This window comes from Mastomys coucha, unplaced genomic scaffold (genome assembly GCF_008632895.1).
Source record: "Mastomys coucha isolate ucsf_1 unplaced genomic scaffold, UCSF_Mcou_1 pScaffold15, whole genome shotgun sequence".
NCBI classification, from domain to species: Eukaryota; Metazoa; Chordata; class Mammalia; order Rodentia; family Muridae; genus Mastomys; species Mastomys coucha.
The window spans coordinates 11,044,284-11,064,225 of record NW_022196897.1 but is presented as its reverse complement, the minus strand read 5'-3'; the positions used below and the strand labels follow the sequence as shown (position 1 = coordinate 11,064,225).

At 35.3% G+C, this 19,942-nt stretch overlaps 1 protein-coding gene across 1 annotated transcript in view; it reads right to left on the bottom strand.

Moving 5' to 3' along the window:
• Positions 1-1,031: 1,031 nt before the first annotated feature.
• Nxph2 (neurexophilin 2) overlaps positions 1,032-19,942 on the bottom strand; it is a 97,875-nt gene continuing 78,964 nt past the window's right edge. Inside the window, exon 2 of the mRNA XM_031369217.1 lies at positions 1,032-3,343. Coding sequence (XP_031225077.1) covers positions 2,609-3,343 — 735 coding nt within the window. The 3' untranslated portion in view covers positions 1,032-2,608. The remainder of the gene's footprint in view (positions 3,344-19,942) is intronic.

Genomic DNA, 19,942 nt, shown 5'->3' with positions numbered 1-19,942 from the left:
ACTCATAGGGTAATGATAGTCCTAAAGTTTGTATAGGGAGAATATTTTGAATGTCATTTTATGATAATTTCAATATTTTGGGTCATGACTTAGATACATCTATTGTAATTATTTGTTGAGTTAGCTGTTTACTTAGGAATCAGTAGTGAGACATTTTACTTAGACTTGTTGCTTCATTTGCTCTTTTGAAGATGTAGTTTTACTGTCTTTCAACACAGAGATGACAGCTAACAGTGCCCTTTTTGAATTATTCTTCTTATGTTAATACTGGGCTACACACTTCATATTTGGTTATTAGCCTGTCTTCTAATTTAACACTAAATTTTAAAAGCTTTTATTTCTTTATTTTTGTACAGTTTGTAATTCATCAGAATCTTGCTTATATTAATGTGCATTTACTTAACTTAGTACTAAAACCAACAATAGTCTTTGTAGGAATGTGTGCATTTGCATATTGAAATGGAGTCTGACTGATAATATGTCAAGTGCCATCATTGATGATCATGTAGTTTGAAATGAAGTTATGACTTAGAAATAAATGTGGCATACAGTCTACAGCACTTTAAAAATATGTCTGTGGGAAATTTGAAAAAATCACAAATCCTGCTTCAATTTAAAAATTGTAAAAATTGATTTTCAATTTATATCTTTGCATAGAAATATTTATACCTCTCAGCATTTGGACATCAGATAATTTAAAATCTAATTTTATGTTTTGAACAACCCAATCAGAATATCAGCTGAACCTACAGGGTTTTTGTTACTTGATGTCAGACTGTTTGCTATCTGCTCTTCATAAGTTACCATTTCTTCTACAATCTTTATACAAAGATATTCTTTGTATTTTATTGATATTCATATACACACAAAAACACATACATGGGGGGGAGAGAGAGAAAGAGAGAGAGAGAGAGAGAGAGAGAGAGAGAGAGAGAGAGAGAGAAGAGAGAGAGAAACTGAGACATAAAGCTCTGTGAGGAAAAAGCAAGGAAAAAACTTTTTTAAAAAAACAACTACCTAGAGTTATGTGCAGAGTTTGTAAATTCTTTTATTTACATAAAAATGCACACATACTTCTTTTGTATACCCCAAATCCTAAGTATATATGTTCACATATATTTTACAATAAGTAGCATTTATTCCTGTTTCTAGATGAACATTAGATGTCTCAAAATATTATTTATCAACAACAAAATCAAGCATGCAATGATCTTAAAGGAGAAATATCAAGCATGGACTACCATATACAAGCCTAGTAAACCTGTATAAAAGACAAAATAAGACACTATAGTTATTTCTAGGAAAAGAACAGAAGAGGGATGTAAAGTAGAGAACAGAGCTGAGGGCTTTCTGAGCAATGTGATAAGAACACATTTGTTTGTTAGGACTTACCTTCCATGAGTCCTATTTGAATATTTTACTTGTTTAAAATTGGACAGGTGAGAAGTGAGATAGAAGATAATATCTACTAGAGGAGAATAACCACAAATCTCAAGTCCTATCAGTCTTTTTCTCTTTATCTATTCTCATACAGTGTCAAGGTACATCATAAAGATGGACATTCAACTTTTCTTGAAGATGAGGACACTGAAAGTAAAGTAATCTCAAAAGCTCAGTGATACAGGCATTGTAAATATCAGCACTTAATATTTAGAAATACCCAAATGTAACTCATTATTTCCACACAGAATTCTTAGTCTCATTCTGGTGATTACTTAAACACAAAGAAAACCTAATCTGAGGCCCTATATATGATGAGCCCATGATTGTGGAATTTTCTACTCAGAATTTCAATTTCTGCTTTCAATTTCAGAATTATTCTACAAATGTATATATAAAATTGGACTATTATATAATGGGAATTAAGTCCTAAACTTTAATATGAATAAGAATTTAAAAAATAATCCTACAGCACTGAAATGTACAAAAAATCATCTTCTTTATTGTTGAGTTGACTTAGACCCACATTTGCTTATCTAATACCCAAGTGGTATGTTCCAATACCACTCAAATGAGAATCCTAATAGTAAAGTGCTTCAAGCACTTCTATATAGACTGCTCAGATGGTATTGTGTTTGATTCTCTTGAGACACTGTAGCTATTAAAATTGGCACCAAGATATAGTAATTTTAAAAAAGGATTAACATCAGAAACACAATCCATCTCTTAAATATCATCTTTTCAGTTACTTTACTGAACCTACTCTTTCTAAGGAAACCTTCCAAAACACTTCAAAGGCAGGCTCATTTGAAGAGCAGTGCTTATTGCATGCATAATTTGGATTCTCCCTTTACACATGGCTACTGCTCATGCTTCTTACAGAGAAGCAACATTTCCAGAATGTTACCATCTAACATGAAAATAATGGTTTCACAATCAGTTTAACTTTTTAGATTAGGGAAAGTATCACCAAAACAAATGCACTTCACATTTGAATTTTTTTTTTTTTTAATTTGAAATCTGGACAAGGAATTACAGTCCTCTGCCAGAAATAGAAAGGTTTTTTTTTTGTTTGTTTTTTTGTTTTTGCCATGGAAAGCTGGGTCTGTTTTATGGGCACTCTAGGTAAAGTGACATGAATATTTCATTTCTATTACTAAGAAAAGATTTATCCAGAAGATAAGTATGGTGTCTCACTATGGTAATTGTAGTCAGGACAAACCTTTTGTACAAGTTTATAATCAACACTGTAAAAGGCAATGTGAATGCAGATGACCTTAAACGGTTTGGAACATAACCAGGACACATGACTCTGAGTCTGCTCCTGGTAGCAGATTTTGGATGGATCAAAATTGCACAAAGCGGTCTTCTTTGCCCGATCTGTTTTTTCATACTCAATATGGCAGTTAAACGATTTGGATTCCTTAGTCTCCGAGGTAGACTGGGGGGATATTTCAAATTCTACTACTTTAGAGGGAGGTACCAAACTCACTGAAACATTACCAAGACCTGTTGAATTGTGTCGGAAATAAACACTAAATGTTCCATTTCCATGATCGACAATTTTTCCTGTGATGAGCAGGTTAAGTTTGACAGTTTTAATGTTAGAATGGAAATCACCCCACCCAAACATTTTCTTAAATTTTCCTGTCTTCACTATTGGCCGTCTTTTAGTTCTTGCTAGTTGCTCCTGAATTTCTGTTATGTTTGCCAGCCAATCCCAAAAGTTTTTCGTGTTGTCTGCATATTCTGGCTTTGGACCTGGAGGCTGTTTAACAAATAGACGCAGAGGACTGGTAATCCTTGAATGGACCACATTTCCAACCAATGTTCCAGGAACAGTTCTGTCTTCCCAGTCCACACTCTCTGTGGTGCGTATCACTTCTTCACTGTCACAAAATAGCTGTAGGAGAAGAAGAAAAATATATATACATTAGGGCAGGGTTTGAATATAAACATAGATTAATAAAGCAAAAGAAAATGAGATTATTTAGATTCCAAGAATCAGTTAACACACAGGTATGTTCAACAATATAATGACAAGAACATTCAATTGCTAAATGCTAAAAAATGCTAAATCGTGAGAATAAAATGAGACAAATCAACTTGTGCTTCCTATCCTCAGCTTTTTAATTTGCAGATTGGTTCAAGTAGTGCATTTTTGGCCCTCATGCCAAACCATGGTATTTGTGAGTATTAGTCATTTTAGATAGATAGATATACAGATACCAAAGTTTTTTTTTAACTAAGGATCTGTATGCCATTTAAATATAAGATATTGATAAATCTTTCAAGTATATTTCAAAAGAAAGATTATGGCATTATTTTATTCAGAGTCAATATATAAAACTTCAGTTTTATATACAATTCTATCTCAAAATCTGTAACAAAAATGATTACTATTTGATTTTTCATGATAATTTTAGATGAAAACATATAACTATATATTTAGTTGCCTTACATTAAGAGAAAAATAATGTGAAAAGCTATAAATTGGTTAAAAAACTATATAGCTTAATATATTTTAATTCTCCACATATATAAATATACAAATTATATTATATTTTACTAGCAATACAGAATTTCTAAGAAAGACCTAGATGCCTATTTCATAGGTTTCAAATCTTTTGGTTCAAACTATTGCCTCTGAGACACACATTTATTTAGATTAGTTTTCCCTTTTTACTGATTTTGTAGGAAAAGTCCTCATGATTGCTACAAAATATTTAGTTATGTCAATGTGGAGTTAGAGGGGAGAGATTATTACATGTATAAAACTGTTAGTTTAAATGAATATTTATGAATTAGTTATAGAGTCTAGAAAATAGAAATTCCTGGGAGAAATATAGATTGTCTCTTATCTTAATGGTATAAAATGATTATTACAGTGATTCTACAGAAAACTATCAGCATGATGAAGAAAAAGAGGCATAAAGTGAGTCTGGAAACATACATTGCTTTTCCAGCCTGTTCAAACTTCTAAATCATTTGTCAAAACTAGCTTCAGATTATCCTTAATACTATTATTTTTAATAAAATTTCAGAAGTGAATAAATGCAACATGGACTGAAAATATCACATAGTCTACTTTGAAAGGTGATGTTTGAAAATGTGAAGCCTCAGGCTGGTGAGATGGCTCAGCGGATAAAAGCACTGACTGCTCTTCTGAAGGTCGTGAGTTCAAATTCCAGCAACCACATGGTGGCTCACAACCACCCATAATGAAATCTGATGCCCTCTTCTGGTGGTCTGAAGACAGACAGCTACAGTGTACTCATTTATAATAATAAATAAATCTAGAAAAAAGTAAAAAGAAAATGTGAAGCCTCAACACTTCAAGAATTTAAGTTCTCACAGAAACTCGCCAAACATGGGACATACGCAGTCTCAGAATCACTGTGGGCTAGATGATAGTTTTCTCTTTTTTTCAAAATTCTTATTTTTAAACAATAAATGTACTAAAGTTATATTAAGGGTGATTTGATATAACACACATTCTTAGTTTTATGAGAACTCACATCCATTCTACATCTTAGGTTATTCAAGAAGAATGGCAGAAAAGATTTAGACCTAATGGAATGCAATCCACCAGTTATAATAATCATGATGGCTGTGCCTTGGAAAAGCAAAACCTTGAGGACTATGTGTCCTGAGGACTTCATGCTATTGTCAAGTTTTGCTCCACTTGCTGCCCTCATATCACATCTCTTATATAATGAGTTGTATGGAAATTCTAAGGGAGCTTACAGCTTCTCACTAGACAATAACATTGGTACTTACAGTAATAATGACTGATCTTTTTCAAACATTGCTGCTGAAGCAGATTTATGATTCATCCACTAAACTCAGAAAAAACTTAGAGATGTAGCTTGTTAGCAGTGACTACTAAAGTTAGATTAAGATGTTTTTGCTAATAGCTTTAATGTAGAAAATCTTAGGGAACAATTTAGAGTTAAGAAAGGCACACTTTTGATTATTGAGCATGGGATGATTTTTAAGGTAAGGGAACAAAAACAATGGCAGCCTAACTAATACCAACTGACATGTCTTCCTTGCTATAGCTGTGCTGATGATCAAGGTGATAAACAATTTTTTTGTGCTCATTTTTTTTTTGCCCTCAGATTCCTCATATAATTTAATAAAAATTGTTCATGAGTAAACGTGTACCTTGTGGATTTAAAATAAAAATACACCAGTCATCATATGCACACGGGACCTAGGGTACACAGGTCCTGCCAGAAGAGAGCTGGTCTCACAGGAGTGCTGAAATAGGCTTACAGACCCAAAAGAAAGACAATCACCAGCCAGAGATAGCGAGACAAACTACCACAGGAGATAACCAGATAGAGAAAGGCAAGTACAAGAACCTTACCAACAGAAACCAAGGCTACTTGGCATCATCAGAACCTAGTTCTCCCACCACAGTAAGTTTTGGATACCCCAACACCCTGGAAAAGCAAGGTGTGGATTGAAGACCACATCTTATGATGCTGATAGAGGACTTTAAGAAGGACATTAAAAACTCCCTTAAAGAAATACAGAATACAGGTAAACAGGTAGAAGCCATTAAAGAGGAAATATAAAAATCCCTTAAAGAAATAAAGGAAAATACAATAAAACAGGTGAAGGAATTGATCAAAACCACCCAGGATCTGAAAATGGACATAGAAACAATAAATAAATCACAACTCTGAAGATAGAAAACCTAGGAAAGAGATCAGGAGTAATAGATGCAAGCATCACCAACAGAAACAAGGAGTAGAAGAGAGAATCTCAGGGGCAGAGCATACCATAGAAAACATTGACACAATACTCAAAAAAATATAAAATGCAAAAAGCTCTTAACCCAAAACATCCAGGAAATCCAGGACACAATGAGAAGACCAAACCCTATAAGTATAGAAGAGGGTGAAGACTCCCAACTTAAAGGGCCAGTAAATATCTTCAACAAAATTATAGAAGAAAATTTCCCTAACCTAAAGAAAGAGATGTCCATGAACATACAAGAAGCCTACAGAACTCTAAATAGACTGGACCAGAAAAGAAATTCCTCCTGCCACATAATAATCAAAACACCAAATGTACTAAACAAAGAAAAAATGTTAAAAGCAGCAAGGGAAAAAGGTCAAGTAACATATAAAAGCAGATCTATCAGAATTATACCAGACTTCTCACCAGAGACTATGAAAGCTAGAAGATGTCATACAGACCTTAAGAGAACACAAATGCCTGCCCAGGCAAAATTCTTAATTACCATAGATGGAGAAACCAAGATATTCCATGACAAAACCAAATTGACACAATATCTGTCTTAGTCACGGTTTCTATTCCTGCACAAACATCATGACCAAGAAGCAAGCCAGGGAAAGCAAGCCAGTAATTAACATCTCTCCATGGCCTCTGCATCAGCTCCTGCTTCCTGACCTGCTTGAGTTCCAGTCCTGACTTCCTCTGGTCATTAACCCAATGTGGAAAGCTGAATAAACCCTTTCCTCCCCAACTTGATTCTTGGTCATGATGTTTGTGCAGGAATAGAAACTTCCACATTGTTGTTTATCACCAAAGGAACTCAGCACTGGGACTCAAGCGGGCCAAGGAGCAGGAGCTGATGCAGAGGCCATGGAGGGATGTTCCTTACTGGCTTGCTTCTTGGTCATGATATCTGTGCAGGAATAGAAACCCTAAGACAATATCTTTTCACAAATCCAATCCTTCACAGGATAATAAATGGAAAACACCAACACAAGGAATGAAACTACACCCTAGAAAAGCAAGGAAATAATATTCTTTTAAGAAACTAAAAATAAGATAGCCAAATAAACATCATTTCACCTCTAACAACAAAAATGACAGGAAGTAACAAAAAGTAAAAAAGTATCACTTTTCCTTAATATTTCTTAATATGAATGGACTCAATTTCCCAATAAAAAGATATAGACTAACAGATTGGTTACATAAACAGGACCCAACTTATTGCTGCATACAGGAAACTCACCTCAGTGACAAAGACAGACACTATTTCAGATTAAAATAATGGAAAACAATTTTCCAAATCAAATGGTTCCAAGAAACAAGCTGGATTAGCCATTCTAATATAGAATAAAATTGACTTTCAATCTAATGTTATCAAAGAAGATAAGGAAGGCCACTTCATACTCATGAACGGAAAAATCTACCAAGAAGAACTCTCAGTTCTGAACATCTCTTCTCCTAATGCAAGGGCACCCACATTCATAAAGAAAACTTTACTGAAGCTCAAAACATGCATTTCACCTCACAAAATAATAGTGGGATACTTCAACACCCTACTCTCATCAATGGACAGATCATGGAAACAGAAATTAAATGAAGACACAGTGAAAGTAACAGAAGTTACGAACCAAATGGATTCAACAGATAGAAGACTTTATTCTAAAACATACCTTCTTCTCAGCACCTCATGGTACCTTCTCCAAAATTGACCATATAATTGTTCATAAAACAGGTCTCAACAGATATAAGAAGATTGAAATAATCCCATAAATCCTATCAGGTCACCCCAGACTAAGGCTGCTTTTCAGTAACAACAAAAAAATAGAAGGCCCACATACACATGGAAGTGTAACAACACTCTACTCAATGATAACTTGGTCAAGGAAGAATAAAGAAAGAAATTAAGGACTTTTTAGAATTGAATAAAAAGGAAGCCACAGCATACCCAAACTTATGGGACACAATGAAAGCAGTGTTAGGAGGAAAACTCATAGCTCTGAGTGCCTCCAAAAAGAAACTGGGGAGAGGATACACTAGCGACGTGACAGCACATCCAAAAGCTATAGAACAAAAGGAAGCAAATAAACCCAAGAGGAATAGATGTCAGGAAATAAACAAACTCATGGCTGAAAACAACCAAGTAGAAACAAAAAGAACTATACAAAGAATCATTCAAACTAAGAGCTGATTCTTTGAGAAAATCAACAATAAACCTTAGCCAAATGGCACAGAAACAGCATCCAAATCAACAAAATCAGAAATGAAAAGGGAGTGTTAACAACAGAAACCGAGGAAATAAAAAAAAATCATCAGATCCTACTACAAAATCCTAAGCTCAAAAAAAAAAAAAAAAAAAAAAACTGGAAAATTGGAGGAAATGGACACATTTCTAGGCAGATACCAAGTAATAAAGTTAAATCAGGATCAGATAAATGATCAAAACTGTCCTATAAACCCCTAAAGAAATAGAATCAGTTATTAATAGTCTCCAACCAAAAAAGCCCAGGCTATATGAGTTTAGTGCAGAGTTCCATCAGACTTTCAAAGACTACCTAATACTAATACTCTTCAAACTATTCAACACAATAGAAACAAAAGGAAACACTACACAGTTCCTTCTATGAAGCCACAATCACTCTGATACCTAGAGTACACAAAGACCCAACAAAAATTAGAGAACTTCCAAATATTCTCACAAACTAAATTCAAGAACATATCAAAATGATCATCCAGTCAAGTATAGGCTTTATCACAGGAATGTAGGTGTGGGTCAATATATGGAAATCCATGAACATAATTGACTATATAAACAAACTCAAAGACAAAAACTATATGTTCATTGATTAGATGCTGAGAAAGCACTTGACAAATTGCAACACCTCTTCAGGTTAAAAGTCTTGTAAAGATCAGGAATTCAAGGCTAATACCTACACATAGTAAAAGCAATAAATATCAAAACAATAGCCAACATCAAACTAAATTGAGAGAAACTTGAAGCAAACCTAGGGGCTAGACAAAGTTGCCCACTCTCTCCCTATCTATTGAATATAGTACTTGAAGTCCTAATAGTCAGAGCTATTAGACAACAGAGGAGATCAAAGAGATGCAAATTGGAAAAGAAGGAGTCAAAATATCACTATTTGCAGATGATATGATAGTATACTTAAGTGACCCCAAAAATTCCAGCAGAGAACACCTAAACCTGATAAAAACAACTTGAGCAAAGTAGCTGGATATAAAATTAACTAAAACAAATTAGTGGCCTTCTTCAAAGGATAAATGGGTTGGTAAGCAGGGGGATGGGAGATGAGATAGGGGGTTTTTGGAGGGGAAACGAGGAAAGGGGATAACATTTGAAATGTAAATAAAGAAAACATCTAATAAAAATTTTAAAATAAAATAAAATGAACCTTAAGACTAAAATAATAAAATAAAGTAAAATAAAATAAAATAGAAATAAATGATACTTTTATATAAAACTTTAGATTTGTGATTTTCTTAAGACTTTTTATGAGATTACTTCAGATTGTCATTCCTTTAGTCTCTGCTCCACACTTTGTCTCTATAACTCCTCCCATGGGTATTTTGTTCCTACTTCTAAGAAGGATTAAAGTATCCACACTTTGGTCTTCCTTCTTCTTGAGTTTCAAGTGGTTTGTGAATTGTATCTTGGGTATTCTGAGCTTCTGGGCTAATGTCCACTTATCAGTGAGTACATACCATGTGCGTTCTTTTGTGATTGAGTTACCTTACTCAGGATGATATCCTCCAGATCCATCCATTTGCCTAAGAATTTCATAAATTCATTGTTGTTAATAGCTGAGTAGTAGCCATTGTGTAAATGTATGACATTTTCTGTAACCATTCCTCTGTTGAGGGACATCTGGGTTCTTTCCAGCTTCTGGCTATTATAAATAAGGCTGCTATAAACATAATGGAATATGTGTCCTTATGACATGTTAGAGCACCTTCTGGATATATGCCCAGGAGTAGTATTGCTGAGTCATCATGTAGTACTATGTACAATTTTCTGAGGAACTGCCAGACTGATTTCCAGATTGGTTGTACCAGCTTGGAATCCCACCAGCAATAGAGGAGTGTTCTTCTTTCTCCACAGCCTCACCAGCATCTGCTATCACATGAGTTTTTGATCTTAGCCATTCTGATTGGTAGGAAGTGGAATCTCAGGGTTGTTTTGATTTGCATTTCCCTGATGACTAAGAATGTTTAACATTTCTTTAGGTGCTTGTCAGCCATTCGAGATTCCTCAGTTGGGAATTCTTTGTTTAGTTCTGTACCCCATTTTTCATAGGGTTATTTGGTTCTCTGGAGTTTCACTTCTTGAGTTCTTTATAGATATTGGATATTAGCCCTCTACCAGATATAGGATTGGTAAAGATCTTTTCTCAATCTCTTGGTTGGCATTTTGTCCTATTGACAGTGTCCTTTGCCTTACCAGGGAATCCATCCCATATACAATCACCAAACCCAGACACTAGTGTAGATGCCAACAAGTGCTTGCTGACAGAAGCATGATAAAGCTGTCTCTTGAGAGGCTCTGCCAGTGCTTGACAAATACAGAAGTGGATGCTCACAGCCAAACATTGGACTGAGCACAGGGTTCCCAATGCAGGAGCTAGCGAAAGGACCCAAGGAGCTGAAGGGGATTGCAGCCCTATAGAAGGAACAATAATATGAACTAACCAATAACCCCAGAGCTCCCAGGGACTAAACCATCAACAAAAGAGTGAATATGGTGAGACTCATGGCTCCAACTGCATATGTAGCAGAGGATGGCTTAGTCAGTCATCATTGGGAGGAGAGGCCCTTGGTCCTGTGAAGGCTCTATGCCTCAGTGTAGGGGAATGCCAGGGCCAGGAAGCAGGACTGTGTGGGTTGGTGAGCAGGGGAAGGGGGAGGGAAAAGTGGGTATTTCAGAGGGAAAACCACAAAGGGGAGAACATTTCAAGTGTAAATAAAGAAAATATCTAACAAAAAAAAAAGACTACTTCTTAACATCAATAATAAAATAATTGATCCTTTCTTTATACTGTAAATCAGCCTACCATTAGAGGAAATGAGTGAAAAAATTACCTTGCCTGCTTACATTTTCTAATCTATAAGAAGTTGCTTAGTTATGAATGTATGTAGGCTGTAGGTACTTGGAAATAATTTGTTGTTGTTGTTGTTGTTTTACCTGTACAACATAATGTTTATGAATGTGTATGTATGTATGTGTGTGTGTGTTTGTGTTTGTAAGTATGTATGTAGGTACATGTATATGTATGTGCAATGTGTGAAGTTGTTGGATGTAGTCTTGTTCCATCCATCAAGTGTGTGTGTATGTGTGTGTGTGCATGAAAAAATGCACTTCGATGTCAGATGGCAGTTTGGAGGAGTTGGTTCTTTCAGTCTACTATGTAGTCCTTAGGGAATTGAATTCAAGTATTGAATCAGGATTGGTAGCAAGCATCTTTACTAACAGACAAATCTCACCAGCCCCTAAAATTTTATATTTTTATAATCTTCTATCAATTCAGACTTTATTAATAGAAATAAGATACATTTATTTTATTCAAAAATATTTTTGAACACAGTATGGTAAAACAGCCTTTGCTATCAGAAATGGTATCTTTTTTCTTTTTAATGTGTGTTGTATATTACATATATTCTTGAAATTTTTCTACTTACAATATGTCTGTTGATTCAGTGATTTGCTCAATCTAAGTGCCAGGTTTTGGTGTTTGAATGTTCTCATAGAGCTATAAAAATTGAACCCAATTCAATGGGAAGTACTTTCCAATGTTATCTAGTTCTGATAAATTTTAGAACATGCAGTAGAACTCAGTAACTTTTGAGACCTTCCCCTTACTACTAAGACAGTTGATGTGGTAGTTCTGAGGCTACTCACTTTCTTAGTGTTCTATTGCAGTAAAGAGTCACCATAACCAAGTCAACTCTTATAAAGGAAAACATTTAACTGAGGCTGGCCTGAAGGATCAGAGGTTTAGTCCATTATTGTCATGGCAGGAAGCATAAAGTCATGCAGGCAGATATGTGGCTGGAGAAGGAGCCAAGAGCTCTACATTTAGATTGACAGGCAGAAAGAAGAGAGAGAGCAAGGGGAGACAGTAGGTTTTTAAAATCTCAAAGCCCAACCAAGTGACACTCATATGCCAACAAGGATATTCTAATAGTGGCAATCCCTAATTATATAATATTCAAATATATGAGCCTGAGTTTATAGGGATCATTCATATTCAAACAACCACAATCACTAATAAACATAAATGGCCATTCACAGAAATTTTTTGTAAAATATATATTCCAAAACAAATTTATAAAGAAAAAACAGAATTTCATTTAAACATATGTGACTTCCTTAAGAAATACAAATGAGGAGAGTCAGAATGGATAAACAAGCCATAATTCTGGCCCCATTGTATACACATAACCTTGAACACAAAGAAGCAACATGATATTTTTTGGTAAAGCAACCATTTAGTGATCATCAATATTCTTCTTCCATAAGTGTATGATCTGAAACTCAAATTTTATCACTTATATCTCATTGCTTTGTTATTTTTAAAGACAAAGAAAAGAATGGTTAGAAACTAATCTTTAGCAAAAGGCCTTCAATAAGCAATGATTCTTCAATGTCCAATGCAGAACCTTATGCTTCCTACTAAATACTGTCTTTAAGGGATTATGCAAGTTCAAAAGCCTCCAAGGAACTGATTAATGAATATTGAACATAGTATTCTGTGACACATGATAAATTAACAACTAATTAGAAATCCACCTTTTCAAACCAAGAGATCAATCATTTAATCATATTTGTAATCTTACTAGCAGTGAAGTCAAAATCTAGATCAGAGTCCCTTGAAACTCTTGAAAAATGTTTATGAAATTTAAAAATTTGTATAAAAATTGTTACAAAATGTTCAAAGAAATTAAAGTACCACACACCAAAATTAACTGCATGCAAACATTATTATACCTCAATGTACTTCTGTCTAGTTCAAATAGGGGTTCTGAATAAAAATATCAAAGCTGTGAAGATTTACATTAAATTTTACACTTTCAAGAATGAATATCTTTTATGTATTCATCCACCATGAAGTAAAAGTCTATGACAGAATTAGAACTTGAAGAACAATTAGCTTCATAGCCTGTTCTCTTTGATAATCAAATGAGTCTGCAAGAGGTCTTGCATCAGGGTGGGAACCCTCAATTCTGGGCAGTTTCTGTGAGAATATATTCTAGGAGAAGACTGAATATGTCTCTTAACTTGGAAAAATTTTCTAGAAAAGCAAAGTTGTTCATTGTTACCTACAACTCTAGGCTGTTTTCCCTTGGTTACTTCTGTATTTGCTGGAGCTCTAATGCTAATTTCAGCATCATTCCTATTTTTTGTCCTATCATCTTACAATACTATTACAAAAACACTTAGTTATAAGCACAAAGTATACTTCTGTAAAGAGGAAAAAAGAACAAGTGCTGAGCCTTATCTCTTTGAATATTTTCTGTTTTCAACACATTCATCAAAGCTTACATAATTTATATATTGGTTGATGGTTGATGTATCAATCCCACAAATCACATTCTGGTTAGCAACCATGCTTTCATATTAGGTTTTTATGCTTCTTACAGAAGAATACAAAAAGATCAATGAAAGCTCAAACTGCAATCAGTTAAATGAAACAGATGGAGAAAAGCAGATATGGTAATAAGGCAATTTCATTTCAGTACTTTTTGTTGTGGTAGTGTAAAGAGTAGCTGAGAGGCTCAAATCATTCATCTTAACGAGCTGATGTTGAGTCTCACTAATAATTAAGTACATTTATCTTACAGGCAGGAAAAAATTGCCATGAATTTTATAGTAGCAGATGTAAGAACTGTCACCATTATAGAAATAATTTATAAACGAAATAGCATATTTCTCTGAAAGCACTCTCTAATTTTTCAAGTGTATCAGGAACATATTTTTAATAAGCATTTTATTTTGGAATAATATTAATTAACACAAAAATTACACAGTATGGATTTTTTCAGTGTGCTGTGATCAGTTTCCTTTATTGCTAACTTTTAACAATTAAGTGTACCAGTCATAATCAGTGAGGTACTAACACTGATACACATCATTATCAGGCCTGGATGGCCATTCATTGTGTAATCAAGGATCTCACTCTGTCATTGTGAGCCCCTATCCAACTTGTCTCATAAGAGAGTTGCTGATATATTTTTTGGCTTTGAATATTTTGAGTAATATTGGACAGATAATTTTTAGAATGCTCCTCAACATGGACCTGTCTGACTTTTTAGTGGTTAGAGTGAACTGATGGGTTTGCAAAAAAGAAATTGCAAGGATCAAATTCAGGTTGTCAGGCTTGTGCTACATGTGATATTACCCACCATATCATTTTGGTGCTCCCAAGGTTTCATATTTCTGCATTTGCATTGAAGAAATGTATTTACAGTTCATACTGGTTTACTGCAAGTACTTTCTGTAATATATACAAAATACAATGTATTTCATAGATAACTTCATATTAAAAAGGAAGCTGTATGACTTATAGCTTATATATAACACACCAAGTATTTCTATTCCTTTACCAGTAGAAGACCAAATATCAATACTTCTCAAATTATTCTGTAAAATAGAAACAGAAGGAACACTACCCAATTCTTTCCCACAGTTATACTGACACCTAAATCACACAAAGACCCAGTAAATAAAGAGAACTTCAGACCAATTTCCCTTATGAATATTGATGCAAAAATACTGAATAAAATTCTCACAAACTGAATCCAAGAACACATCAAAATGATCATTTACCACAATCAAGTAGGTGTCATCCCAGGAATGCAGAGATGGTTCAATATACAGATATCTATCAGTGTAATCCACTACATAAGCTAACTCAAAGGAAAAAAAAATATGATCACTTCATTAGATGCTGAAAGAACCTTTGACAAAATAAAACACCCATTCATGTTAAAAGTATTGGAGAGATCAGGAATTCAAGGTTCATACCTAAATATAACAAAAGCAATATACAGTAAACTAATAGCCAACATCAAAATAAATGGAGAGAAACTTGAAACAATCCCACTAAAATCAGGGACTAGACAAGGCTGCCCACTCTCTCCCTATCTACTCAAAATAGTACTCAAAGTTCTAGCAAGAGCAATTAGACAACAAAAGAAAGTCAAAGAGATACAAATTGGAAAGTCAAGATATCACTATTTGCAGAGGATATGTTAGTATACTTAAGTTATCCCAAAAATTCCACCAAAGTACTCCTTCAACTGATAAACAACTTCAGCAAAGTGGCCAAATATAAAATTAACTCAAACAAATCAGTAGCCTTCCTATACTGAAAGGATAAATGGGTTGAGAAAGTAATTAGGGAAATGACATCCTTCACAATAGTCACAAATAATACAAAATATTTTGGTGTGACTCTAACCAAGCAAGTGAAAGATCTTTACAAGAACTGAAAAAAGAAATCAGTGAAGAGCATAGAAGATAGAAAGATCTTCCATGCTCATGGATTGGCAGGATTAACATAGTAAAGATGGCCATCTTATTTAAAGTAATCTACAGATTCAATGAAATCCCCATCAAAATTCCAACTCAATTCTTCACAGTGACAGAGCAATTATCAAATTCATCTGGAATAACAAAAACCCAGAGTAGTGAAAACTATTCTCAACAGTAAGAGAACTTCTGGGGGGGAACCACCAACCCTGATCTCAAGCTGTACTACAGAGCAAAAAGTGATAAAAAAAAAAAAAAAAGCACATGGTATTGGTACAGAGATAGGCAGGAAGATCAATGAAATAGAATTGACCCAGAAATAACCCTACACACCTACAGTCACCTGATCTTTGACAAAGAAGCCAAAACCATCCAGTGGAAAAAAAGACAGCATTTTCAACAAATGTAGAAGAATGCAAATTGATCCATTCACATCTCCTTGAACAAGGCTCAAGTCCAAGTGGATGAAGGACCTCCACATAAAACCAGATACACTGAATCTAATAGAAGAGAAAGTGAGGAAGAGCCTCTAAAACTTGGGCATAGGGGAAAACTTCCTGAACAGAACACCAATGGCTTATGCTTTAAAATCAACAATTGACAAATTGGACCTCATAAAATTGAAAAGCTTCTTTAAGGCAAAAGACACTATCGACAAAACAAAATGGCAAACTACAGATTAGGAAAAGATCTTTAACAATCCTATAACCAATAGAGGGTTAATATACAAAATATGCCAAGAACTCAGGAAGTTAGACTCCAGAGAACCAAATAGCCCTATTAAAATGTGGAGAACAGAGCTAGACTTAAAATTCTGAGCCAGAGAATCTCAAATGGCTGAGAAGCACTTAAAGAAATGTTCAACATCCTTAGTCATCAGGGAAATGCAAATCAAAATGACCCACATATTCCACCTCACACCAATCAGAATGGCTAAGATAAAAAAAGCACGTGACAGCAGATGTTGTTGAGGATGTGGAGAAAAAGAAACACTCCTCCACTGCTGATGGGACTGCAAGTTGGTAAAACCACTTTGGAATCAATCTGGCAGTTCCTGAGAAAATTGGAAATAGTTCTACTTGAGGACCCAGCTATACCATTACTGGACATATACCAAAAAGATTTTCCAACATATAACAAGGACACATGCTCCACTATGTTCATAGCAGCCTTATTTATAATAGCCAGAAGCTGGAAACATCCCAGATGTCACTCAGCAGAAGAATGGATACTGAAATGTAGTACATTTACACAATGGAGTACTACTCAATGATTAAAAACAATGACTTCATGAAATTTACAGACAAATGGATAGAACTAGAAAATATCCTGAATGAGGTAACCCAGACACAAAAGAACACACGGTATGTACTCACTGATAAGTAGATATTAGCCCAAAAGCTCACAATGCCCATGATACAACCCACAAAGCATATGGAACTTATAAAGACGGAAGGCCAGCGTGTGAATGCTTCAGTCCCTAATTGAGGGGTAGACGGGATCATCATGGGAGTTGGAGAGAAAGGGGGACCTTGGAAAGAGAGAGAGGAGGGGGATGAAATGGGAGGCAGTATCAGGTACTAGAGGGGATGGTAAAGAGGTACAGAGGGTCAGGAAGTGGAATAAATATGTGTAGCAGGGTCGAGGGGCATGAAGAAACTGGGGATAGCCACTGGAGGGTCCCAAGGCACGAGGGGGGCTCCAAGAACCCAACAGGGATAACTTTAGCTGAAATATGCAGAGAAGGGGAAGATAAAACCTGTAGAGATCACCTCCAGCAGATGGGCACAGCCCCCATTCAAGGGATAGGGGCACCCACCCATCTCAAAGTTTTTAATTCAGAATGTTCCTGTCCAAAGGAAGAACAGGGACAAAAAATGGAGCAGAGACTGAAGGAAGGGCCAGAGGGGACTGCCCCACCTGGGGATCCATCCTGTCTGCAGACTCCAAGCCAGTTGCTATGGTCAAGAGGCACTTACTAACAGGAACCTGGTGTGACTGTTCCTTGGGAGGTCTGGCCAGCAACTGACCAAGGCTTGGAGCCAACCATCAGACTGAGCTCAGGGACCCTGGTGGGGGAGCTGGCAGGAGGACTGGAGGAAAGGAGGAGGATTGCAACCTCACAGAAAGAACAATATCAGCTGGGCAGACCACCCAGTGCTCGCAGAGACTAGATCACTAAGCAGTGTACAGGGAGGGATCCATGGCTCCAGATCCATGTATAACAGAGGATGGCCTTGTCTGACAGCAATGAGAGGGGAGACCCTTTGTCCTGTGGAAGTTTGATGCCCAGTGTAGGGGAATACTGGAGCAGTGGGGCAGGGGAGGGTAGGTTGGTGGGGGAGCACCCTCATAGAGGCAAAGGTTGGGCAGGAGAGGGCAGATGTGGGATGGGAGATTTGTGGAGGGGTAACTGGGAAGGGCCAGTTTTTTGAATGGAGCATTAATAAAAGAAGAAGAAGAAGAAGGAGAAGAAGAAGAAGAAGAAGAAGAAGAAGAAGAAGAAGAAGAAGAAGAAGAAGAAGAAGAAGAAGAAGAAGAAGAAGAAGAAGAATCAACACTCCAGAGAAAAACAACAATGAACTAATATTCCTATGTATGTGTAGATTTGTAACAAAGTGGAGATGTTGTCTTCTCAAAAACTAAGAGATCTAGCATATACCACAACAAATACATTGACAAAGTCCTGGACAAATAATTTTTGGAAGTAGAGGTATGGGTCTTTTTGGACACTGCAGAAAAAATTATTACTTTTTTCACAATGTGACAACCATTGCTAAGTACCAGGTGGGGAGAATAATTTGCTTGATAAATTTGTTTATAGTACTGTAATGATTGACTCTCTATAGTTAGCAACTGATTATTTTATTGAGTGTGCTTGTATAAGCCAAGAAACCTAAAGTGACCACTGTTATGAAGGTGACACACAGATTACTTTATAGCTAAAAAGCAGAACCAATAATGAAATATAGTTTCATTTTTGTGGCTTTTATATAGCTAACATAATTGGATTGCTTTAATGATCCTCTTTCAATCCTTGCACTTGATAACTTTCTTGACAGAAACACACACACACCACACTCAGGGAACAGAAAGCTAGTTAGTTTGTACATACATTTTGAATAGCATTTTCCCTGACTAGAAAATTTTTCAGAATATCATCTATGCCGACATGCACCTAATGGATGCACATAGTGCTTTATTGATGACAAACACTACAGCTTGCCTGAGAATCATATTTGTGATACTCCATCCCAAAGCAATCACAGTAGATTAATAAAGAAAAATTGAAATGAGAATGATAGAAACAAACATCTGTCAATATATTAATTGGACATATTAATATTTTGTGGCATTATATGGCTCAGTTTCAAAATTCTTTTTGCTTTGGAAAACAATTGATTGCTTAGGAAGAATGCTAACAGTAGCTATCATTTTTGCCGAGAGTTAAATGTAAATTTTATATTTAGTAACTATTAATATTATTTTCAGAGTTTTCTAAATTGATGCAGAACTAATAGAAAATATAGATCTGATGACAGAAATCTTAAAGCATGAGTCAAAAAGTTTAATTACAATATTTGGTGGTTGTTTTATTGTTAAGGTTAAGTATGATAACTCTCATTTTATCTTCCTGGCAGCAAAAACTGAAAGAGGTATCACTCTCCTAAAAATATTTATACAAATACCTGTATATATAGTGGGTCACATTAGATTGGGTGTCACTGATGTGGAGGAGACTTTTGACTGTACACATAGAAGATTAACTGGGTCTTATTAATGATGTGGTGGAAAAGGGTCAGTATGTGGAAAAGAGGCCTGACAGCAAGACAAAATTCAATGAATCTTAGGAGTTGGATGAAAATGGCTCATGGAGACAACTGCAAAGGTAATATAGCAAAGGTCAGCAGGAACTGAGTCAGATGGGCATTAAGATGAGTATGCTACTTGTTGGAGGTATTAATAAATGTGTTGAGTTTTTAATTATGTATGTGTATTTCAACCAGAAAAGTATATAAATAATGTTGTTGGAGCAATTAAAATTAAGAGTTTAAAACAGTGCTTTCCACACTTCCAGTTGAACTCTATTTCAGTTAGCACTAATGAAAAATAAAGCATGAAGACATTGAAACAGAGCAAAGATACACTTAAAGTGTATCTGAAGAGGGTCATTATAGATTTGATTATACTCAGACTGGATTTGAC